Here is a 27,144-nt window from a genome sequence, read left to right as displayed (position 1 = left end):
TCCCACTTCAATATATGGCTTTTTTCAGATTTCTTGCTCTGAGGTTCAGAAGTATGACAAATGAGTCAGGGCCATCACTACCAGCCAGAGACATTTCAAATTGTGACATACTTGTTGTACCCCTCTCTCCCATGTAGTGACTGTGGATGTGTCCAAGCAAGGCAAGAAGCAGTTATGCAGGGTATGTGTGCAGAGTATCCCCCCATCCAAGGTAGACACAAGTACTACATTGGCTTTTCATCTGTCCTTTATTTTGCAGAATGTTCCGGTTTTCTGTCATATTTTTATACCGTTGATTTATGCTTCTTATTATTCAGGAAATGCATGTTGTTGCAGTGCCTTTTGCTCTGTGTTTAAGTAGCAAATCTTTAATGACCATCAGGTAAGCTTGTCTGAGATTGTAAGATGCAAATAAGCTTTAATAAGCATACTGTTAAAGAATTATCAACAATAAAACCCTTTTTGTTGTTGCCATGAAGGGAATATTTAGATAACTACATAACGTATAAGCCTTAGATGTTGAAATGCATATGACAGTATTTGTAATAAAGGACAGAATTGAAGTATTTTCAGAAGCTCATTAAATTTGCTGGAGACTTGCAGTCATCTTTTCAGGCTTTACCCGTATACTAAACAGAATGCCAATCTATCATGCGTGGTCTATAACCTGTGCAATAATCTTTTAAGCAATTTATCTTGAGCTTGTTTTTTGTTCACTGTTCATTTTTTACTTGTTTTCCCCATGAAGTAGATAGTTGTTGTCAGCCAGCAGGTCTTTTTTGAATAAGAAACATTTTTATAAGTGGGGGTATCACAGAGATTGCTATTTTCAGCATGTTACTTGGTACTTTTATAAAGCTGAATATAAATTATAATTAGAACTGCAGTGCAAGGAGAAGTGGTTTGAGTTGAGTGCTGCTTAACTGGCATTCCAGTAATGTATTTAAAAAAAATAATATTTTTTTCATGTCCCACAACAGCCAGCAGGTCTTTTTTGAATAAGAAACATTTTTATAAGTGGGGGTATCACAGAGATTGCTATTTTCAGCATGTTACTTGGTACTTTTATAAAGCTGAATATAAATTATAATTAGAACTGCAGTGCAAGGAGAAGTGGTTTGAGTTGAGTGCTGCTTAACTGGCATTCCAGTAATGTATTTAAAAAAATATTTTTTTTTTCATGTCCCACAACCTTTCTGTTTCCATTTAGATATTAAGTAAGCTATCATGTAGCCAGTGCATTGAAATATTTTTTCTTCTCGACTTCATTTTGTCTTGATTGGACTCTCATAATGACAGTTTGGCACCCAGGGCAGCGTATTTAATTAAAGTCCCAGTTTTTGTGGTTTTGAGCATAGTTCCATCCCTTTCTAGTTGGCCACACTCCTTCCCATTGGCCCCACCCATTCAGCTGTCTCCTGCAGCCCCCCTTTGATTTGAAGTCATCAGCTGCCACTGCTTTTGAGGAACCAGGAACATCCTGGAATAAAAACTCCTTCCCACTTGGGAAGAGGGGACAGGTTGCATGATTCCTTGGTTCAACAGAAACCCTACAACCTCCAGAAAATGAAGAAGTTGCTCTAGAGGAGGCTGAAGAATCCCAGAAAAAGGAGGGAGTGATTTCCATACCATGAATTAACCCTCAGGGATGATAGAAAAAAAAAAACAAGCGTCTGAAGTTATGAGACACCAATTTGGAAGACAACGGGAGAGCCAAAACGACAAAGGAACCTGGTCTAAAAGAATGGGGGGGGGGGTTGTCAAAGAGAAGCAGGCTTATCAGATAATGGAGGCTTCTGGGCCACAGAAATCTGAGAAGCCTTAGCAGAGGGGGCCTGCTTCTCACCATTTGTGCCCTTAGAGGCCTGGCGGGATTGCTTATTTACAAAAGCAGACCTTGAAGGATAATTCTTCTGGAACTTTGGTGAGACAAAAATGTGTTTAAGGTCCTGAAAGGCTTTACCTTTCTCTTCAAGAAACTTAAACATTGCAGCAGCAGCAGTCCCAAAAGGATGTTTATTATCCATAGGAGCATCCAGCAACTAAGCCTTAATATCCTCAGGCAGAGACTGGAGACAAAGCCAAGAATAAGGCCTCATGATGGACCCAAAGCCCTAGAAGAGGCATCAGCAGCATCATAGCTACACTTAACAGAGTGGTGAGCCACTTGAGAAGCAGAAGTTATAATGATAAGGCAGAGGATTTGCTTTTAGAATCAGGGAGGTCAGAGATAACCTGACAAGCCTGAGCAATCAAGGCTAGAGTATACCTGGTCATGTGAGTCTAGTAACTAATAACCCTAAAGGCCAAAGCAGAAGTAGTGTAAGCTTTCTTACCAACCCTGTCCATTGCCCTGCTGTCTTTATCAGAGGGCAAAAGTTTAGAAGCTTTGTCTGAAGAGACTGACACCACAACAGGATCAGCAGAAAGACATTTAAATAAATATTGGCAATCACTGGGAACTTTAAGTTTCTTAGGAACAGGAGTCTGAGAATCAGGAGACTTGGAGGCAACAATGAAAGTATCCAAGAAGGCAGCAAACTCAAGAGGAACTGCGGATTGTTAGGAATATCCACCTGAAGCAACTCATAATAACTTCTCTGAATATCAGGCACTTGAGAAGAATCCCACTGAAAGAATTGCATCAGCCTAGCAATTGTGACCCCCCAAAGGACAATTCCTCAAGGGGAGACTCAGAGCTAACAGACTCCTCTTCATCATAACCTTAAGCCAAAGGTGCAGGCATCTGTGACGAACAGGACAAAGACCTCTCACCAGACACTGAATCCTCATCCTAAGCCATTTAGAAAGGGGAGAGTTCCAAGGAGGAATAAGTACCAAACCCCATTGAGGAGGTCTTAGGGTCATTAGGGCAGAAACAAACCCCTAGTAAACTCATGCCATTCCCTTTGAGAATCCTTAGGATGGACTGAAACATACTTCCATTTTTGTCTTTTCTTAGAAGGGACATCAGCCTTAACAAATACCAGAGGTTCCAACCCTTGATGAGATTTGATAAGAGAACCTACAGTTATTAGATTGCTTACTGTACTTATTTCCTTGTTTCACTTGAAAGAAAGTTACTGTTTGTCGTTTTTGCATTTAGTTACTTGTAACACATTGCACTCAAGTTACCTGGCACTTGCTCACTAAAGCAATTATATAAGTCAGCACTAAAAATTAAAAGCACTACACCCTCACTCCCCACTGGCCCTTGTTTTCAATTAAGGATTTCCCAATATTATTCTAGCATGTCCAAAGGTCAGTTGTCAATCTCCTCTCCGGTCCAGCTGGTGAATCTGGGAATCTTGAGGCAATGTTATAACTGCCTCATGTACACAGACAACCCTCTCCTCCTCCCACATAACACAAATACTTGAGAGATGCAGCTATTTAGCCAAACTGGAGGCTGAGTTCTCTCAACTCAGGACTGGCAAGACCAGACAGGAGGAGAAGGCAACTACACACACCACAAAACCAGCCTCACATAATGCTACCACTCCACTGAATCAAACACATAAACACACAAAGACATACTCGGAGGCTCTGAGTAAAATTTACTTAAACAGCAGAGGCCTCCAAAGCAGACACCCAAACAACTGCTACCTCAAGACACCCCACAAGCAACACATAAACCACAAAAGCAGTGTGCAAAGCAGTCACAGCCCTTAAGGCCAAATACAACATCAAACATACTTGTCATAGGTGACTCCATAGTCAGACACACTGACGTCCCACTCACCAGGCTGAACAAGGAGAGGGTCACAGTAAGCTGCCTATCGGGCACTAGAATCCACCACATAACACAAGCACTCGGGTCACTCCACGGCAAGTACAAATATGACACAGTCATTGTCCATGCTGGTGTGAACGACCTGAGACGTACCTCCCTGGACTACATGAAAAGAGACATAGAGGAGCTCTCTGATTATGTAGTCCAGGCAGGTATGACCCTAACCCTGAGCAGTATCCTTCCTTCACCAAGAATGATGCCACAATATAGAGACAAGATAATCAGCTTTAACAATTGGCTTAATGTCTGGTGTCATTCAAAGGGGATCCAGTGTCTGTCTGCCTGGGATGACATGCTTGACAAGCCACGCTGCTTCAAGGGACGGCTTGCACCTGTCACCCCTGGGATTCCGGATATTGGCTAAGGCTCTTGCCACCCCCATAGTGCCTTTTTTAGGCAAGGCACAAATTCTAAACCTACCACCCTAGAAAACAGAAATGGGAAGAAACTGAGGGTAATGCTGCTCAATGCCAGAAGTCTAAATCTCAAAATGCACGCACTCGAGGCCCTTCTCAGTATGGAGAACATCGATGTCTGTGCTGTAACTGAAACCTGGTTCAAGGCTCCTGAGAGCACCCCGGCACTATTAGGTTTTACCTCATATCATGCGTTCCGGCCCCAAAACCCAGACCACACCACAAAAGGAGGGGGTGTATCCATATTCATAAAGGATACTCACACCTCCAGGTTGGTGGCAACGCATGCTACTGGAAACCATCCAGGTGCAACTAACCATAGGCAAAACTGCTCTACAAATTGTAGCATGCTACAGGCCACCCTCTCAAACTCAGGAACCCCACACAGCCTTCCTGAAGACACTGGAGGGTATAAATGTATCTCCAAACACCGTCATATTGGGTGACTTCAACTACCCGAATATAGACTGGGAACATTACTCAAGCCCTAACTTTCTAGCCCAACGGTTCCTGGAGTTCATAAATTCAAATGCCATGGAACAGCTAGTCACTGTTCCCACGAGAGGAGAAAATATACTAGATCTCATTGTCACAAACATGGGGACAAAATGCTCCACACCGGAAGTATATCCCTCATTGGTGAGATCTGATCATAAACTAATCTCACTGGAAATCCACATCCCGCCCCCACCCCAAACAAAAAAGACCATAGTGAAGAACTTCTCTAAAGCAAACTTCACACTACTCAAGACTGGTGTGGTATCTTTCAAGGCCCCTGAGCCAGAGGAAACCACAACCCAAGCTGCGGAAGCCCTTAGAAATGCCTTAGAAATGCCTTCTATGAACACCTCCAGGACTGCATGGATCAGGCAATCCCAAATAAAACCAAGACTCTTTTCACAAAGGGCAAACGTCCAGTCTGGTGGACCCCAGCCATTAACAAACTTTACAATAAGAGGAGAAAGCTATTACATGATAGAACAAAATCCATAAAAGGGAAGTCACCCTGATCATTATTAGTAAAAAATACGAGCACTCATAAAATCAACTAAGGCCAATTTTGAGAGAAAAATTGCCATGGATTCAAAGGACAATCATAAGGCCTTTTTCAGCTATGTTAGGAACCTGGGTGGAAACTCACAGATATGCCCAGAATTAGTCCAAAATGATACAAAAATCACTGAACCCACAGACATTGCCAACATACTGGCAGACAGGTTCAGTGCAAACTTCACCCTTCTCCCCCTGCCTACAGGAGAGATAACTATCCCAGCCGAGTGTAGCCTCCCGGACATCTCAAATGCGCAGGTGAAAGCTGCTCTCTCTAAAGCTAAAAACACAGCATCAGTGGGACTGGATGGTGTCCCCGGCTGTGTGCTACACGAGCTAAATGAGGAATTAAACCCACACATAAGGCAGCTGTTTAATCTCAGCCTTACCACAGGATACGTGCCCAAGGAATGGCGTACGGCAACTGTGGTCCCACTCCACAAAGGCGGCCTCACGGACCCTGGTAATTACGCCCCATAAGCTTAACAAGTCTAGTCTGCAAAGCTATGGAGAGGATCATAATGGAGCTCATAAACAAAGATATAGGGGACTTGCAGACATTGGACCCGACCCAGTTTGGCTTTGTCAAGGGAAGATCATGCCTTTTGAACTTGGTCGACTTCTTGAAACAGTCACCAAGGCCATTGATGAGGAAAGGCAGTCCATACAGCCTACCTTGACCTTGCAAAGGCTTTCGACACAATACCCCACTCGGTATTGTAGAAAAACTTACCAGCTTAAATGTAAACCCATATGTCACAAGATGGGTTGCAAACTGGCTTAAGGACAGAACCCACAGGGTTAGAGTTGCTGGCGCTGTGTCAGACTCCAAGCCGGTCACAAGTGGTGTCCCACAGGCTCGGTCCTTGGCCCCTATTGTTTGGCATCTACTTCTCAGAAGTACAGGCCAACATGGGAGGACTTTGGCTGACAAAGTTTGCAGACGACTGCAAACTGGGCGCCATAGTGGAAAGTGCATCGGACACGGATATCCTTCAGAAGGGACTCACGGAAACAGATAGCTGGTGCCAGAGCCATGGCCTGAAGTTAAACGCCAAAAATGTATAGTCATACCCTTCGGGAAAAACAAGGTAACCCCAAGCTACCATATAGGTGGCAATCCACTAAGCACAGAAGAGGTTATCAGGGACCTGGGGACCCAGGTTGACAGTGGCCTTTCTTTTGACACTCACATTGCTAAAGTGGTTAGAAAGACCTTCTACATTGCCCACCTGATCATGAAGGGATTCACATCCAGATCTAGTGAGGTCATTGTTCCCCTGTACTCTTCACTTATCAGACCAATGATCGAGTACAATGCCCCATTCGGGATGTATCTCACCCGACATCTGCAGCAATTGGAGAGACCCCAAAAGTTCCTCACCAAAAGGATAAAGGGACTCCAAAATCTGTCATATGCTGCCAGATTGAAGAAACTCCAGCTCTATTCAGTCGCATACCGTCTGCTCAGAGGTGACATGTGCCTGACATACAAGGCCATGTCCAACCCGGAATTAATGGACATGCTCCACCTCAAAAATCCAAATCCACCAAAACCACTAGAGCAAGCGACTTAAACCTTAGCACGGATATAAATAGGACGTGCTGGAGGGATAGATTTATCACTCAGAGACTCCCTATGCTGTGGAATAAAATCCCGGTCCATGTGAGGCAGAGCACCTCGCTGACTCTGTTCAAGAGAAATCTAGACCTGTGGATGGGAGATCGTAGGTTTACCCCGGGAATCATCTCTGTGTCACTGCTGGACAGAGGCACAACAAACTAATGGGCACAGTATTTTTTCATATAAGGGGTGGCGTAAGCCACAAAAATTTGGGCTAGGCTTATAAATGCCTTAGGGCAGATAGCCTAGTATAAACCTATGAACCTATGAACCTATGAACCTAGAATTTCCTTCCCAACCAATTTCTGCAGAATCCCTCTAGAATCTTCTGAGATAATCAACCATGGTTCCCCCTTGACATCTGGAGCAAATGCCTGCAAAGCCTCAGAGGACATGTGAAGAGATGGATCCATGATGGCCTTGGATGGGGTCGCAGCAGAGGAATCTGACTTAGATGCTGATCAACCTACAGAGCTGTTACCTGCTTCTCAAGAAATGTCCAGTGAAGGCTGGACAGATAAAGAATTCAGCTGAGAGTTCTTGGCCTTCTTTTTACCTAGCAGGAGTATCTCAGGGTTAAAGGGTTCTACCATGGTACCCTGGGATAACTGTTTAAGCCATTGGTTGTTAGGATAAATGGCTGGGGAAGACAGACAGCTTCCTAGTGTCTTGGGGTACAAATGCCTTACAGATACTACACAAAGTATTGTTGTGGGAAGCATCCAAACAAAAAATACTCTGTTCATGATGATCTTTTTGGGGAATCTGACTTCCACACTGAAGCTTTCCCTTCTTGGATGACATGAACTCTAGGTAGTAAAATAAAATACAACACCAAGGAAAGTAAAAAAAAAAAAAAAAAAAAAAAAAAAGAGGGCACTTATCTGGTGTTGCTAAATATTCAGTACCGTAACAAGGTTTCAGGCCAGCTGCAAAAATGGCATTTGAACTGGTGGCAAAGAAGTTCTGGGAAGTTGCAATCATATGTCCCTTTCATGCCCTTTGTTCTTTACAGGGAGCATAAATGTGTGCATGGCACTAAGAATATAAAACACCAATATTATTCCAGCACTTATAAAATGGAGACCCAATGAATTTCTCTATTTTATTGGAACCAACAGAAGTTAATGGAAACCAAAGCACATACATGTTTCACCCATAATGTGTTTTCCATGTAAATCTAACCAAACACAGTCACCTGACGTGTTTAAAACCAAATCAAGCAGTCACATGACAGGAATTTGAACAAATGCTTTATAACTGTATGTAGACTTTAACTATAGTGGCATCTGTTGGTGCATATGAGTAGTAGGGGTGCCAAAAGGAACAATTTTATTACTGTAGTAATAGTAACATCATAGCTGTTCCCAAAAGGAACAATTTTATTACCGTAGTAATAGTAACATCATAGCAGTTCCAAAAAGGAACAATTTTATTACCGTAGTAATAGTAACATCATAGCAGTTCCCAAAAGGAATTTTATTACCGTAGTAATAGTAACATCATAGCAGTTCCCAAAAGGAACAATTTTATTACTGTAGTAATAGTAACATCATAGCAGTTCCCAAAAGGAACAATTTTATTACTGTAGTAATAGTAACATCATAGCAGTTCCCAAAAGGAACAATTTTATTACCGTAGTAATAGTAACATCATAGCAGTTCCCAAAATGAACAATTTTATTACTGTAGTAATAGTAACATCATAGCAGGTCCCAAAAGGAACAATTTTATTACCATAGTAATAGTAACATCATAGCTGTTCCCAAAAGGAACAATTTTATTACCGTAGTAATAGTAACATCATAGCAGTTCCCAAAAGGAACAATTTTATTACCGTAGTAATAGTAACATCATAGCAGTTCCTTTGATAAGGACATAGAGTCAACATCCATCTTTTTGGTATAGGCAATAGTTTGCTGCTCTTGGCAGTCAGTAGTATTAGTCATATATTTTAATAGATAGCACTATATTTAAGTCTATATACTTAATGAAAGTTGTAAAAAGTAAAAATAACAAAATGGGGGAAAAACAGATTTCCCAAATAAAAAAAAAATGTTTTAATGGAAAATACAGATATAAAAGATATACTAGACCCCTAATACAACATAAAACTACATTTTATTTTTTGTCATAGGATGATAGGATCATAAGAAGTTACTAGGCTAAAGGCCCTAGGGCCCTTACAAGCCTAGCCAAGTTCTATCCTTATTTCCATGATCAGCACCTATTGTCCCTGTCCAAGAGGGACACAGTTAGAACCCCCAGGGTGAATTTATGGTCACCCATCCAATTGCCCAGATTGTGTTTGAAGAGGGACAATGAGGGGCTCTGTTTGATGTGAAGTGGGAGTCTGTTCCAAAGGTGTGGTAACCTCTGGGAGACAACTCTGTCCCTCCAGCGGGTTCTATTAATGTTACATACCAGGTTAAGGTCTTTAGAGTAAGTAACCTGTGTACCGTTTGACTTATAGTCACGGTCGTCTTGTGGTTTGTTTTGGTTTTATTTTGGCCAAGTGTAGTTATGTCCATTGGTGTGATTTTTTTATATGCATAGTTTTACAAAAGTTAATAAATATTTCCAAGTGAGGCTACATTGAGCAGTGTTTCTGAAACATTATATTTTACAAGTGCCCATAACACTGACAAAAATGTTAATATTTTGTTCTCATATTTTCACCATATTATTTGTGGGACATCATCACATGTTTTTCACCAAAAGAGAAAAAAAAGCCTTTTTTTAATTCTGCTTAATCCAAAGTTCCTCCTTCTTCTGTTTCTTTGCTATTGTCAGTTGTGTAACCTATTTAAGTACTTCCCCCATTGTTTTCCATATATCCATAATACTAAGTGCCCACCCAGTAAACCAGTGTTGCACTTGAGTAAACCTCACTTACTACAAATTGCTTCCAGCACATTAAACAGCATAACCATCAAATCTTAGCACAATCTAACCTAGTCTAGTGCCAAACCTCAGAGATCATCCACGGGGACCTCTGTATAACTCAGTCCATGATCTACAGTAGCCCACCCAAATTCAGATCCGGGCAGCATGGATATACAATTTTCAAATATCTCTGTAGTCAGGTTGGTAGATATGGACATCCTGAGACAATGCAGCAGTTTTTTCATGTTCATAGAAAACCATTTAATCCTTAAAGAAGCAAACAGTATACAAAAGATGCACACACACAATTTCACTGGATCCAAAAAATCTTGCATTCAAACTAAGGTTAAAACATATCCTAAGCTACCTCTAAAGCACTCGCCAGAAGCAACACCAACTGCACATCCACCTACAGCCAGTGGAGTTCCAAGAGAAAAGCCCATGAAGCAAGCCAACACATTACCCAGAACTCATCATAGGGGTCTCCATTGTACAACACACAGATGTCCCACTCACCAGACGGGACCCCATTGTATGACATACAGATGCCACACTCACCAGACGGGACTCCATTCTATGACACACAGATGCCACACATACCAGACAGGACTCCATTCTATGACACACAGATTCCACACTCATCAGACGTGACTCCATTGTATGACAAACAGATGCCACACTCACCAGACGGGACTCCATTCTATGACACACAGATGCCACACTCACCAGACGGGACTCTATTGTATGACACACAGATGTCCCACTCACCAGACTGAACAAGGAGAAGATAGCAGATAGTCGCTTATCAGGAGCCAGGATCTGATACATTGTGCATGCACTAAAGTCGCTGCACTGCAGGTACCAGGATGATTCTATCATAGTCCATGTGAGTGTTAATGACCTGAGACATACTTCCCTGGACTATATGAAGAGAGACATTATTGATATTTCTGAATGTGTGTCTCAAGCAGGCATGTCTATTGCACTAAGCAGTATTCTACCTTCAGCAAGGATGATGCCACAGTATGAACAAAAGAAGACTGACTTCAATAATTCATTTAGTTTCTGGTATCTTTCCAGAGAGATTCAGTATTTGCCAGCATGTGTGAGCATGGTCAGAAAACTATGCTGTTTTGCCAAGGATATTCTGCACCTGTCTCCCTTAGGTTTCTGAATATTGACTAAAGCTTTATCCACCTCATTAGAACCTTTCTTAGGCAATGCCAAATTGAGAAACCTGTCAGTGTAGCAAGTAAAACCCAAACAAACCTAAATAAGTTGCTGTTCAGTGCTAGGAGACTTAACAGGAAACTCCACACACTACAAACTGTCCTCACTTTGGAGAATATGGACATCTCTGCCATCACCAAGTCATGGTTTAAATCCACAGAAATTACTCCGGCAGTCCAAGGCTTCCATTCTTTCCTAACATTTAGACCATCAGCTGCACAGACAGGGACAAAAGGTGGACTCTCAGTCTATATTAGTAATAAGCATAACTCTACATTGGTTAAACAGGATGATGTCCTGGAATTTGTCCACGGGCAAGTCACCTTAGACAAAGTCCCATACCATATTCTAGCAAGGTATAGGCCACCCTCTGTGTCCCTAGAATCCCATAGCTCATACATAGACCTACTGGAGATGCTCACCATTAAACCAAATACCCTACTCACTATAAACTTTAACTACCCCTGTATGTACTGGGAGGCATACACTGCCTCATACTCATAGTAACGATGATATCTGGACTTTATTAACACAAATACCCTTGACCAGATAGTGCTTGACACCCACCAGAGGTTCAAACATACTGGACCTGGTACTTACCAGTATGGAAGAGCGCTGCCCCCCCCCATGTCATGTCCTTACTTGTGAAGTCGTACCAAAAAGCTGTCTCCTTCCAAATAAAAATCAACTTGATAATCCCTGCAAACCCTGTAATAAGTAGGAACTATTCCAAACCAAACTACATCCTATTAAGTGATAGGCTGTCAAAATTCACTGCCCCTCCCACCTCCAAGTTCCCACCAAGGTATGAGGAATTGTTCACAGAGACCTAGGAAGTCAGGATTGGTGATACCACCTCCACTAAGAGAGTGGACACCAGTGGGATACCGCAGGGCTGGGGTATCCTTTCTCTCTCATTTTTAAGTTCAGGAAAGAAAATACAGAGATGGATAGTTTGGCTTAAAGTAAACTTAGATACCACTTTGGGCATAAAAGAAGGATTAGTTCTCAAAGAAATCCTGTTCCTATGGAAAATAAAATAGGGTTGACTCACCATAAGAGCTTGCAACTCAGACAGCCTTCTTGTAGAGGTCAAAGCAATCAGTAAAACTGTTTGCCATGTGAAGAACCTCACATCAGCCAGATTAGCTGTTTCAAATAGAGTATTAGTTTCTCTAACAAAAAATTAAGATCCCAAGGAAAGGCTATCTGTTTAAATGGAGGCCTGTTTTACAAAATCCTTTCAAGTACACTTTGACATGAGACTGCCTTGAAGGAGTAGGATCCATGGGCAGACATGGTGAAATGACCAAAAAATTTACTTTAATAGAGGAAAAGGAAAGGTCATGGGATAGTAACGCACACAAATATTGTAAAACCAGAGAACAACTAGCCCTGAATGGATGATAGTTACATTGCTTGCACCACCTAGAATAGCTTATCTGTTTACTAACACATGATTTTCTAGTAGCATGCTTTCTTGCCTCCATTAGTACCTTCTGCATATCCTCAGAAAACAGGTGCCTAAACATAGGGTTACCATACGTCCGGGTTTCCCTGGACACGTCCTCTTTTTGGGCTCCTGTCCAGGTGGTTTTTGAAAATTCTGTGATTTGGGTTTTTCAAAAAACCCAGACAAATTGCAGAATTTTCAAAAACCAGACGTCCCTATTTCCCAGCAAAACAGCCTCCGCTTTGTTTTTTTTTTTTTTTTTGTTTTGATTGGCCCGTATACCAGTATATGAGCTAATCAAAAAACGGAGCTCTGTTCAATGCAGAACTGCTTGATTTTCCGCATTGAACAGAAGAGGGTCCATTGTGTGAGTTTTTGATTGGCTTGTATACCGGTATACGAGCCAATAAAAAAAATCGAAAAACAGAGCTCTGTTCAATGCGGAACTGCTTGATATTCCGCATTGAACAGAAGACGGTCCGCTGTGTGAGTTTTTGATTGTCTCGTATACCGGTATACGAGATAATCAAAAAAATCGAAAAACGGAGCTCTATTCAATGCAGAACTGCTTGATGTTCTGCATTGAACAAAAGAGGGTCCACTATGCAAGTTTTTGATTGGCTTATATACCAGTATACGAGCCAATAAAAAAAAAATCGAAAAACGGAGCTCTGTTCAGTGAGGAACTGCTTGATGTTCCGGATTGAACAGAAGAGGGTCCGCTGTGCGAGTTTATGATACGAGCCAATCAAATAAATCGAAAAATGGAGCACTGCTGCTTGATGTTCCGCATTGAACATAAGAGGGTCTATTGTGCAAGTTTTTGATTGGCTCATATACCGGCATACGGGCCAATCAAAAATCACCAAACACAGAGCTACTTGTCTTTATTGCGAAACTGTGATGTTCCGCATTAAAGACTAAAGATTTTTTTTTTTTGGTCTTCAACTTGTGAAAGACTTTTTGTCCAGACCTGGCCAGTCAAGAATCTTGCAACCCTAAGAGGATGAAAAAATATGTGCTGGTATAATACCAGCACATATTTTTTCATCCTCTTTTTCGTATAACCAAATATGGTAACCCTACCTAAAAGGAATTAAGACCCTATCAATGAGGCAGTCAACTGAAGATGATTGATGTTGGGTGTATCAAACACCCCTGTTCTTGTTGTTGATTGCTCTGACCTCTGCAAGAAGGGTATCTGAGTTGCAAGCTCTTATGATGAGACAGCCCTACTTCATTTTCCACAAGGGCAGGGTTTCTTAGAGAATTAATCCTAATGCTGCTCCCTTCCTCCATTCCCCTTGTTTTTTGGTTTGTTGTTTTATGCCAGGGTGTGCACATTTATTGTTTGTTGTTCTTTGCCTTGTCCTTTCTGGGCTTAACCTACCTGAAAGTGCTGGCATGAAAGCTGTAATGGCTTTGCATCCAAACTTGTCTTTTAGTCAGCTCAGCTTGAGCTGCTTGACAGTTTGTGGGCATGGAAGGTGCTCTGAAGCTTTGGAAGCTGGTAGGTTGTTATATCCTTGGCAGGATATAACCTATATAGCTAAGGCTAACACAGCAGTGATCATTTGAACATCTACTGTTATTGTAATTTCAGCTTATACAACTGTACTTTCTCTAGCTTTGGGTTTAATGGTGACCTCCATCACCCTTGTCCCTCTGGCCAGATAATACATGAGAATTCTACAGTGAACACTTGCAGTTCAGTGCTCCATCAGGTATCAACCCATGAGTTTTTGGGTTCTCTGAGTTCCCCTAGTGTTGCATGCTTTTCATGTCATCCTCCCTCTAAGGATGATTTCTGTCCAGAAGGACAATATGTCAGTCTTCTGGAACATCAAAAAACAAAGGGGAACCCATTTGTTATGAAGATAAGTGATGTGAGTGTGGCAGTGGGTGATGTCTTCTGATCGCTTTTTGATAGCAATGCATACACCAGGACAATGCAGCACTCTGGTGTACAGGTTGAGCAGGTCTTTCCTCCTACCTCACAAGTGGTTCCTCAGACCAGGAGTGGTGGAACAGATTTTTTGTTCATGGGAACAGCCATGCTGATATCTTTTTGCTGTTCCAACAACACCAAGTGCAGCAGATTCTTTACTCTGATTTCACAGAGATGCTCTGATGCATGTTTGGTCCCCCAGTCTTTGCTATAGCTTTCTTCCTACTCCACTGACTTCAAAGTTTCTGCAGAAGTTATCAGAGAGGAAGATTATAGTCATCCTCATTGCCCTGCTCTGGCCTTGTCATGTGTGGTTTCCCTATCTCTGGCCTCATTTGATTCACCTCTCCCGGGTGCTGGATCATGATCCAGGACTTCTCTCTCACCCTTCTAGCATGCCTCATCTGGACATTCAGGTCCTCAAGTTAACTGCTTGGTTACTTCATTTCCAATGATAGCTCAGTCCAGGCTCCATTCCTCAGTAATCCATATTCTTGCTTCTTCCCAGAGACCATCTACCAGGAGAATCTGTAAATGCAAATGGAAGAGATTTTTGAATTGCACTTTTGAATAATTTTTCAGGTACTCTCCCTGCAGTTTTAGATTTTCTGATGTATATCCCACGGCTGGGTACAGTTATGCTATCATTAAGGTCCAGTTAGCAGCTATTTCTGTTTTTCATGTTGGAGAAAATTATGTGACATTAGCTTCTCTACGACTTACCAAAGCTTTCATAAGGGGCATCATCCCTCAAATCAAATCAAAAGACTGCTATGCTTCAGTCCTTGACCCAGCCTGGCTTTGAACCTGCAGCCAGGGTGGACATTAAGTTTTTAACTCGGAAAATGATTTTTCTTGGGAAAATAACTTCAGATCAAAACATGGCTTCCGCAAGTACAGCAAGTGCAATGGCCCACACAAAAGTCAAAATCCAACAAAAAACATCCAGCACTACAATGGTGAAGTCCAAAACAATTTAATAAAGAACAGTCCAAATAATAAACAGCATGAAATGCAACCAAGCAAACAATTCAAACCGTTTCAGCATTCAAGCCTTCATCGGTGAATACTTAGAGAATAAGTTACATCCGTTATATAGTCACCTGTCCCCACAAATCTCATTATGAATGGAAAATGACAAATGTTCATTAAGACCTGGTGGAAATAAACCTCATTTTTTCATTTGCCAGTAACACTCCCCATTAAAGCAGAATACATTTTTGGTTAGTACATGTTCTGTAAGACACAAGAGAAATGTATTAAAGCCATGGTCATTGTTCTTTTTGTAAGTATGTAGTCAAATCCAAACAGTTTATTAGTAAGAATACACCTAAAGTTTATGATATCCATATATTGGGAAATTGCAGTACTGATTGGGTCATTTATTTAGCAACATGTACCTGTTCAGCTTTCTATGTGGAACAAACTTCTTGTCACCTTAGAATACAAATTTCGGAACATATTAGTGATATCAGAAACAAACGAATGTCTAATGCTCTTTATAAACATCTCATTAAACACACTACTGCCCAATTTATGTTTATTATTATTGATAACATTGTGAGGGGCAGGAGAAATAAAGATGGATGGCATAGCATATTAAATCAAAAGGAAAATAATTGGATTATCAGATTGGGAAGTTTATTTCCACCAGGTCTTAATGAACATTTGTCATTTTCCATTCATAATGATATTTGTGGGGACAGGTGACTATATAATGGATGTAACTTATTCTCTAAGTATTCACCGATGAAGGCTTGAATGCCGAAATGGTTTGAATTGTTTGCTTGGTTTCATTTCGTGCTGTTTATTAATTGGACTGTTCTTTATTAAATTGTTTTGGGCTCCACTGTTATAGTGCTGGCAGTTTTTTGTTGGAAAATAACTTCAGCACAGAGATTTTCAGAGCTATACAGGCCCTGTCCTGCATGCTGCCTTTTACATCATTTTCTACAAAAATAGGGAGCCCCTCAGAAACACTCCATCCTTTGTCCCTAAAGTACCATCTGATGTCTCATTGAACTAGTCTGCTAATCTTCCAGTTTTCCAATAAAGGGGAATATATGCTACATTTGCTGGATGTTGATTGCCAACTTTGCCTGTACCTCCATCATGCCAAATCCTTCAGGAAGACAGATCGATTATTTGTCTCCTTTTCTAAAGTTAAGATGGGCCAAAGAGTTTCCAAAGTTTCCTTAACTAGATGGCTATCAGATTGTACTTCTCCTGTATATAAAGAAAAAGTCTTGAACCTCCACCAACCAGACAGAGCTCACTCAACTTGTTCTATCTCAACTTTGTCATCCTTCTTTTCCAGGTCCTCAACTGATGACATTTGGCAGACAGTCCCTTGGCCCAGTGCTCACACATTTATATCTCACTATAAGCTGGATCTGATGTCCATGATGACATTTGGGAGACAGTCCCTTGGTCCAGTGTTCACACATTTATGCCTCATTATAAGCTGGGTCTCATGTCCAGGAATAAGGAGGTCAGTGATTCAGACATCACCAAACTATTCTCCCATAAGACCATCCTAAGGTCTAAGTAGCTGGAGACTCTGTCCCATCTGTTGAGGAATGGACATAGAAGGCAATGTGAAATATAAATGTTATGTACTTACCATAACAATAGATCTGTGTTGTGTGCTTCCATCCTTGCCAATTCCCACCCTCCTTCATCCTTCCATTTTATGGAAGATGATCTTCATGGGTTTCTGGTATGACAGTAGATCTGCCTCTTGAGTAATGTCTTATACTCTTTCAGCTCCAGAAGAGCATCTCTTCAAGGACCTTAGGTGCATCAGTTTGTATCAAGTTGTTTTTCAGTTTATTTGGGGCTGTGGGCAAACTTTATCTGAGATGTTGGGGACAGGAGGGGATTATGGGTAAGGGAAGGAGCCAGAGCTATGGTTCCTAAAGTCTAGAGTTGCAGAAGTCAGATCTGAGGTTGGATCTGAAGACCCATCTATTGAGGGTGACAGAAGCAGACAACACAGATCTATCATGTTGGTAAGTATGTAATTTTCTCTTCTGGTAGTGTAACTCTTAACTTTGGCAAATTCCATTATAGCTGTTCTTTCACATTACCTTTTCAGTAATTTTTTTTTCATTTCTTGCCCTTTCAGCCCCTGGCTTGACCATATAACTTCTATGTCTTGTTGTTCCAATAATTTTTGCTGTCCTTCAGCATCCTAGGACAACAGGAAAGTGAGGCAAGAGTTAGATATGGATTAGCACAGCATTCATCATTCAGTCAGGATTAGTAGATTTTTTGTATCCTACTACTATCTGTACATGATGGCCAAAAATCAAAATGAAATGCCTGCTATTGTAGACCTTATGTGAGTGCACGTTTCTACACATTCCTTATAACACTTGCTCAATCCTTAGTGTAATTACATTCCTTAGAGTTTGCAGTTACTAAAGCTTCAGTCTCAGGCCTTCCCCTGGTAGACTTCTTTTGGCAAAACTGGACAACACCTTCTCCTTGAAGAACAGGTTGATATCAAGCATTCTGTCTCATCTAAGTACCTATCTGGCACCTCACCTAAGTGTCATGTTTAATCATAGCCTCACCTCAGGCTTCGTGCCCACTGAGTGGTGCACAGCTATAGTTATCCTACTCCACAAGGGGGGATCTATCTTGGATCCCGGGAACTACTGTCCCATCTGTCTGACGAGCCTGATCTGCAAGGGCATGGAATGCATTATCATTGAACTTATAAACAAAGACACTGGCAACCTTCAAACACTGGACCCCACCCAGTTTGGGTTCATGAAAGGCCGATTTTGTCTCCTGAACCTGATTGACTTCTTCAAATCAGTCTCCAGAGCTGTGGACGAGGGTAAGGCGGTCCACACAGCCTATCTGGACCTCGCCAAGGCCTTTGACACCATCCCCCACTCTGGAATCATAGATAAATTTACTAAGCTGGGCATAAATCCCTACATCACTCGATGGGTGACCAACTGGCTTACTGACAGAACCCAGACTGTAAAAGTAGCCGACTCCAAATCCTGCTCCAGACAAGTGGCAAGCGGAGTACCTCAGGGTTCAGTCCTGGGACCGCCCTTGTTTCACATCTACTTCTCTGAAGTGCAGGCCAATACTAAGGGACTCTAGCTAACAAAGTTTGCAGATGACTGCAAACTGGGAGCCATTACTGAATCCCCAAATGATGTGGATATTCTAAAAAAGGGCCTTACAGAAACGGATGCTTGGTGCAAGAGCCATGGGCTCAAGCTTAATGCCAAGAAATGTATAGTTATCCCCTTTGGGAAAAAACATGTACCCATGAATTACCACGTAGGTGGCAGTACACTAAACACCAAAAGTGTGATGAGAGACTTAGAAACACAGGTGGACAGTGCTCTCATCTTCAATAACCACATCAACACAACAGTCAGGAAATCCTTCTATGTGGCACACCTCACCACTAAGGGCTTTTCATCCAGAAAAAAGGAGGTCATTGTCCCACTGTACTCATCCCTCATTAGACCCATTACAGAGTACAATGCCCCATTTGGTATGTACCTTACAAGACATCTGCAACAGCTGGAAAGACCACAGAAATATCTCACTAAAAGAATCGTAGGTCTAAAGCAGATGCCCTATGCTGACCGTCTAAAAAACTCTAGCTATACTCTGTGGCATATTGTCTACTTAGAGGCGATCTCTGCTTAACATACAAGGCCATGTCAAACCCTGAGCTGTTGGACATGCTCCACTTAAAGAAATCCCAATCCCTTAGAGCAACACGCTTCAGGGATCTATACCTTGTCATCACAATGAACAAAACATGCTGGAGGGAGAGGTTCCTAACTCAGAGACTCCCAAGACTCTGGAATAGACTGCCCATACGAGTCAAGCAGAGCGACTCCTTGGCCCTCTTCAAAAGGAACCTTGATGATTGGATGGAAAATAGGAAATTCATCCTGGAGATCACGTCAGTTGCTCTGCTAGACAGGGGTCCAGGGAAGTAAATATTGTGGGAATAAATATCCAGGGAATTGTTATGGTTAGGCCTGTATAGGCCCTAGGGCCGATAACCTAATACCAACCTATGACCCTATGAATCTCTCCCTTAATTAAGTACATCACCACTGCCCCCATCCAGTCTTTCTTATGCCTCAGTTATCCTGTATCTTAACCTAAATCCTAATGTACCTTTCTATTCACGTCTTCTACTGCACTGAGAGCCTATTCCTTCCATTCTACCATTCTTCAAACTTTGCTCATTATTTCAGCCAACCTCATTTCTACATAGCCACTCCTTTTCTCACTCTGTTCAAATCCACATCACCATCTACCATGACTCCATAACACCTCACTCACACAGTACCCAAACTGTACAGTCTCTTTAGGCTAATACCCCCTACCTAATCTCCCCACTCTAACCACACCCTACTTAAAGTACAGCCACACCTAAATCCCTACGCACTCCTGTAAAGATACCTAACAAAAAATCACAACAATGCATAAACACTCTGTCAGAGCAAAATGTGCCCCTAACCTTTATATTAATAATAAGCCTCACCATCACCTCACACTTAACCTCATACCACTACACTAGCAACTCAAAATTTCATACTAAATCCTCTACCTACCCAACCCATACACAAGACAAACCAGCCTTTTTAGTAATATGTCGTTCTATCTACAACATCTCAGATCTTGACCTTGTCATATTCAAAGTAACCTCTCACCAACTAAACAACCACATTTCCGCAAAATACAACACATCTATAATCAAATATTTAAAAACTATAATCCAAATAGCATCCGAGTCATACTTAAAGGAGATGCACCCAAATCCTAGCATTAAAAACAATAACAACACCCCTGCTACCAAGCAAATAACATTCTAACCTCCCCCAGGAAATCAACACATCTCCTTATACTCATAAACATAAGGAACAAAATACCAGAGCTACACGCTACCCTGGCTCTACTCTCCCAACACAATCTTTCTCACAGAGACCTGGCTAAAACCACTAAACAATAATAATGACTTTGTTCCACCTGATTACAATGTGGAGGCCTTGCTCTCCTCTTCAGAAACAACCTGACCATTGAAATTTTAGTTAGCGAACAACCCAAGTTCAATAATGCAGAAACTATGTTTACCAAGCTGACAATCAGCTAAAAAACACTTACATATTATTGGTACCTATATACCCCTGGCAATAACATTAATACAGTAGAATCCATTCTAGACTGGGCATCCCAAAAATTTCACCAAAAAACAATCATACTAGGTGATGTTAATATCAACTGGTCCTCCTATAACTCACTCCACCCCACTAACCACATTAACCTACATGGTGTCACTCAAATAATTAAAATCACAACACTGGTGGATAAAGCATCAAAAACGAGTCCATCCTATACTGGAGCCTTACTAGCAGGCCAACTCAATCCTACCTTTCAGGTTCCCTTCCTGACACCCTTAGTGGCCACCTTCCCACCTTTATAATTAGAAAGCAAGTAATTCCATTAAAGTTCTCCACCCTCCAACAAATACAGTACACAAAGAATTTCAAAACCCAGAACTTCATATCTGCACTTAATCAATGCAGCTGGAGGCCACTCACATCTCTACACCTGGAAAGTGCCATAGACTACTTCAATATCATTTTCCTAAACTTTCTAAATCATCTTGCCCCTATCAGAACTGTCAGAACTAAATCCACCTATGCCCCCAAGGCTGACCAGAAATACCCATCTATAACTGAAACAAAGAGATAAAAGCATGGGACTCGTGGCATCAAAATAAAACTCAGACTAATAGACAGGCATAACAGGAACTAAGGAACAAATCCAAAAAACAAATTAGGACAGACATAAGGCACCACTATATAGGCGTATATCAAACCAAACGCAAAAATAACCCACAAAAATTCTGGGTTACCATTAATAAAATCTTACAACCAGGAAAGACCAATACTCCACATTGTAACATTGACACCACCACCAATAATATTGCCACCCGATTCAATGAACACTTCACCAAATTCATCCTAGCCCTCACCAATAATAGTTCTCCCAGTTCACGTCCAAACCTATCTTCCATACCAGCAGACCAAAAACTCTTCTCCTTACAGCCTGTCCCAACTAGCACAATATATAAATATCAAAATAGGCTTAAATCCACAACCCTGGCCACTGACAAATTACCTGGAGAATATCTAAAGATCGCAGTCAAAGCCATCTCTTACCCAGTCTCCATGCTCATTAATCACTCTATCAGAACAATGTATTCCTTCTTTGTGGAAAATTTTGCATATAATACCACTCCACAAAGGATGTAACTCTGTGGAACTATCTAATTACCATCCAATTGCCATTCTGTCCCCTTATCCAAAACCCTCAGAAATGTGTGCATTCCCAAATAATGCGATATCTCCTCATTAATAAACTGGCTAACCAACACCCAGCATGGATTCCACCCCAATAACAGTACCACCACAGCACTTATTAGCTTTACCAACACAGTAAACCAACATCAAAACAATGGTAACCTAGTATCCACACTATTCCTAGATTTCTCCAAGGCCTACTGTCTCCCATCTCAAACTCCATTCTGTTCTCTCTAATCTTAATCTCAGCTACTCCAGTCTAGCCTGGTTTCAAGATTATCTAACCAACTGTCAGCAAGCAGTGAAACAGCAAAGCTCGTTATCTAGCCTCCTACCTGACACCCCAAGGACCCGTTTGTACACCTCTTCCTTTCAGCATATTCACCAACTAACGCTACAATGCTACCTGATATGCCACTCTAGTCCAGTACGCTGATGACTCCACTGGAATCTGCTCTATCCCATCGCTACCTCAACTCCAGGAATTGACACAAGAGTCCTTTCTCGCTGTCGAAACCTAGTTAGTCAACTCTCAACTAATACTTAACCCCAGTAAAACACAACTAATGATATTCTATCCCACTAGAGCCCTAGACCCCATACCACCATTCAGAATATTTCAGCTAATAACACCCCTTTCACACCTGTCCAACACATCAAACTTCTAGGGATTGTATTAGATCACAACATGAAATTCGATATGCACATTGCACAGATAATAAAGTCCATAAAAAACTTGGAACCCTATATAGATGCAAAAAGTACCTCACCAATGTCAGTAAAGCTACCATTGCAAAAACCCACCTACTAACCACACTCCTCTATGCCTCCCCTTCAACCTTAACAAAACAGACTTTAACAAACTAAACACCTGCTGAAATAAAATGGCTAGGTTTGCTACTGTCTCACCCTTCAGAACACACCATTGCATAACAATCAAGCAACTTTACTGGCTATAATTACGCTCACATATAACCAGCTTACAATAGCCCGCCAAATTCTATACTATCCCTATAGAGTTCCTGCTCTTCAAGGCCTACTTAATATCTGCTCTAACAAATGCTCATTAAGATCCACCAATAAAGCACTGGCTAACACAGGCAAATGCAACAATAGCTCTGGGGACTCCTTGTTTTCCATTTCTGTTTCAAAAGCATGGAATACCATCCCTGTAGATATTAGGACCACTGAAAACAAAATAATTTAAAACAACTCCTCCCGTCCCACTTATATAGTTCTTGGTTATGTAATTGTTCTGTCCCTGGGTAGCATCACTTAATTAGATCATGTCATACTTTAACCTTCTATGAAAGCTTGTATCGACTCCTTTCTATACTCTTACTCAATGTATGTTTACTGTACTAGCCACTGATGAATGTAACCAAATGACTTAACAAAGTGTCCTTTCAACTGTATTGTCTGTAGTAGCACACTGTGCTCCTTATAGTATATTTACTTTTTGCTCCTTTCTTAGCTTTTAAACTGTACCTTATTAACTGTTTGACTCTGTACTTTACTAACGTGTGTATTGTGTTTACTGTATTTGCTGTACTGATCTTTGTGGATCTTTTCTCCCCAGGCCTCAGATGAAACTGGGATCCATCCCCAGTCGAACTTTCCCAGTAAATAAATGTAAAATAAATAAATAAATACGTGCAGCAACATGCCTCATTTTACATATATTGGCAAAACAATTTTATGCACCCTTATAAGTGAAGTCCTCTTCTACATATTATAAAGAACATTTTCAAATGCAAAGGAATATAGATGCATTTAATTAATCTTTCTACCATATACTTTTTTTTTAATTTTCCATCAGTACTTGCCTCTTTGCAGTTATGCTTTTCAGTGGTATAACACTTCGGTTATTAATGCACACTTGTTTTATTTCAAAAACGTAATGTCTATAATTCCATACCACAATGCTTTGTAATAGCAGATACCCAACTTTTCAGTCTGATTTGGGGTATATGGTAGCCGCATTCTCTGAAAACACATGGTATCTGCCATGTAGTCTAATTACAGATGTCACTAATTAAAATAAAGAGTGTCAGTTACTGATTTGTAAACATTTTGACATAAAGTAAAATGGGGATACGAAAACTTTGAAATTAGCTATTTTTTCTTTCATCTAAATGCATATTTGTCATAGGCAAAAACTGTTTTTGCCTAGATCAGTTTGTCCCTTTCTTAGTCATATGAGCTGGGACGTGTCAACTGCAATGCCTGTCCTTCTGTTTTACATCCAAATGAATTAATAACAGATTGCATGAGGTGTCCAGCAAAAGGCATTGCACTGGCTGTCCAGCATTGTACAAGCTGCCGTCATTAGTACTGAGAAATGACTTCCTTCCTTCCTGTGGGCTCTTGACTTCAGCAAGGGTGACAATATGAGGCCCTTACCATCTGACCCAGAAATGTTTTGAAGGAGCAATAGTTCCAATAAGTAACATACTTGTCTAGTAAGGAGTAGCTTGAACTTTACTTTTGTACTTTGTGATGTCATTAACTCTTTTATTAAGACAGGTTTTCAGGTTCAGAGTTTGATGTTTATTTACATAATATAGAAACAGTGTCCTTGACACACAATAATAAAACTCTGGTTTTAGTACCCTGTGACAGGTTTACAAAACACATGCAGTGCCTAAAATTGCTTTTTGAAAATGATTCAGCACTATTGTATGGATGATTTACTACTGTAACTGTAATTATAAAATAGGGAAGTTAACAGATTTATAATAACTTTGCATTTTTCCTCACTCAGGCTTACGGAGTTCTGTTTATTCGGAAGATCAAACATAAGCACACCTTAGCAAAAAATTACTTCTCCCAGATACCAGCTATGGCTCCTTTTCTTCAGAATCAAGGGTCATATCAGTCGCTTCTTGGAAATGAATTGCTAATAGCTAAAACAAATCCAGCAACAACTCAAGTTTAGTGTCGTATCATCCTGGACTAATAATATCAGGATCTAAAACATTTATGTGCCACTGTAAAACATGGGCAAAAACAGTTCAAATGAACCTGCATTGGATGCAGTACCAATTATAATGCCTAAGCAAGTTAAGCTTATAACATCTGCTGCATTTCTAGAATATCTATTGAGCACCCTGTTACAGTTTCCTTATATTTTTACTACATTTTTCAAAGATATTTTCTGTTAGCAGAGAGCTAATTAATGTTGGTGCTGAAAATCTGACTTCATTCCTTTTGAAGTTATTACTTTCATAGTGCAGAGGGAGGTATCAAAACTCTCTTGAATGTGCTCCATTTTGAGAAGTATCTTCTGATGTCCCAGGATTTAAATTTTATATTTTTTGATATTAAAGAAAATGTTACTTTTAAGCTCTATTGATTAAAACTTACATATAAATAATAGCCATTAAAGGGTTTCCAGCACTTGCAGTATATTGGTTGTGGGGACACTTAGGTCTGATGTCCCAGACTCACTGCTGTTAATTCCATAATGGTTTACTCAAGTTAGAAAATAGCACCTAGCTCTGCATAGATGTTAAGGTTGAAATTAGTACACCAAAAAAATAAAATATGTATTTCAAATGCATTTATGTAAAGTACTTTTGTATGACTCACTTTGTTGTACCTGCTTTGCTTTAAAAATGAAATTAAAATTTGATTTTTATCTGAAACATGCTTTTGCAGTAGCTCTCTCTCTATACAGTAAAACATGGTTACACTTTTAGCCTTTTACACCCCAGACATGCACATATTAGAAATGTAGCAGTCTTTAAAACAGTAATGCAACACTGTTATTAGTTGACCTAAAATGCTGACATTTTTTCATTACTCAAGCCCCTGAAGGAACCATGGGGTGCTGTACTGTACATGTTACAGTTAAGCCTTTGGCTGGGATTCAGAATATCCCTGCTCTCGCATAAACTGCAGTGGCCAAAAGTTGCATTTTACACAAATGTAGGAAATACAATTGAGAAACATGTTTAGCTGCAATGAGAGAGACCTTATTAGTGGCTAATTTGCATGACTCTGAAATAGGTCTAATTACTGTTAGTGCCAAGCAGCACTTTTCATTGGTAACCATGCATTTTATTGGCACAGATACCCCCCTCATTCACTCTCCCGCACACACTTGTAGACATTCATACAGGCATTCACACATTCACAGACATTCCCATTCACACACACACACACACACACACACACACACACACACACACACACACACACACACACACACACACACACACACACACACAGTCATCAGATACCATTCACACCCCACATGCATGCATGCTCACATGTCCCCACTACCAATACTTCGACCTTTCCTACATTTTCTTGCAGCACAGTCTCCCCATTACCTTTCCTACGTTTCCTTGCAGCACAGTCTCCCTATTGCCTTTCCTACATTTTCTTGAAGCACAGTCTCCCCATTGCCTTTCCTACATTTTCTTGAAGCACAGTCTCCCCATTGTCTTTCCTACATTTTCTTGCAGCACAGTCTCCCCATTGCCTTTCCTACATTTTCTTGCAGCACAGTCTCCCCATTGCCTTTCCTACATTTTCTTGCAGCACAGTCTCCCCATTGCCTTTCCTACATTTTCTTGCAGCACAGTCTCCCCATTGCCTTTCCTACATTTTCTTGCAGCACAGTCTCCCCATTGCCTATGATGGGGGGATACAGCATTTTGGATAAGCTGATTATCTTGCCTGACTCTACCAGTTTGTGCAGGAATCGCTTGATAGAGTAAATCCATTCCCACAGGCATTTCTGAGAGAAAGAATGCATGGCTAATTAGCCACTCCCCCAGAATGCCCCATTGTGAACAGTATGCTTGCCAGGATGAACCATGCTGTGATTCTTCTGATCATGCAAAATCACTGTGGTGAATGTTTCTCTGAATCAGAAAGGGTTTCCATGAGGCAGGGGTGTGACAAACAAATTCTATTTTGTACTCACAAGCTCTTAGTAATACCCCTCCCTTGGAAACTTGTTACTTAAAAATGGACACACCTTTCAAAATGCTGCCCCCAGCACTTAATAAATGTAAGTAACGTATTCAGCTGTTAACCCTAAAACTGTTAACACTGTTGTTTTTAGATTATCAGTATTGCACTTGGTGGTAAAGGCATTTATTTAGACAGTGGTAGACATAATATCACAAGGAAAAAAAGCCACATTTATATGATGCTCAGAAAAAATATACTGAGTAAAGTACAAAGAGTATATGCCTGTATACACCCTTGCCATGAAGGGTTGCCTAGTCACAATAGGGGTTACCACTTAAAGCAACCCTTTCTGAATTTCAAGGATTAAGTCTGAGCTGGTGGGACCTTGGAGTACTCAAATTATTCAACAGTACATTGTTCAGAAATGTAGTATATATAAGTATGGAGGAGGACAACGC

General features: G+C 40.9%; 1 protein-coding gene across 1 annotated transcript in view; it reads left to right on the top strand.

Moving 5' to 3' along the window:
• IQUB (IQ motif and ubiquitin domain containing) overlaps nucleotides 1–25,320 on the top strand; it is a 729,710-nt gene extending 704,390 nt beyond the window's left edge. The window contains exon 13 of the mRNA XM_044088765.1: nucleotides 24,525–25,320. Within this exon, the coding sequence (XP_043944700.1) occupies nucleotides 24,525–24,698 (174 nt within the window). The 3' untranslated portion in view covers nucleotides 24,699–25,320. The remainder of the gene's footprint in view (nucleotides 1–24,524) is intronic.
• Nucleotides 25,321–27,144: the final 1,824 nt, after the last annotated feature.

The sequence above is a fragment of the Protopterus annectens genome, chromosome 11.part0 (assembly GCF_019279795.1).
Source record: "Protopterus annectens isolate FY-2018-M chromosome 11.part0, PAN1.0, whole genome shotgun sequence".
In the NCBI taxonomy this organism is placed as follows: domain Eukaryota; kingdom Metazoa; phylum Chordata; order Ceratodontiformes; family Protopteridae; genus Protopterus; species Protopterus annectens.
The sequence above is the reverse complement of the archived record's forward strand: the minus strand, read 5'-3'. Positions and strand labels throughout refer to the sequence as shown.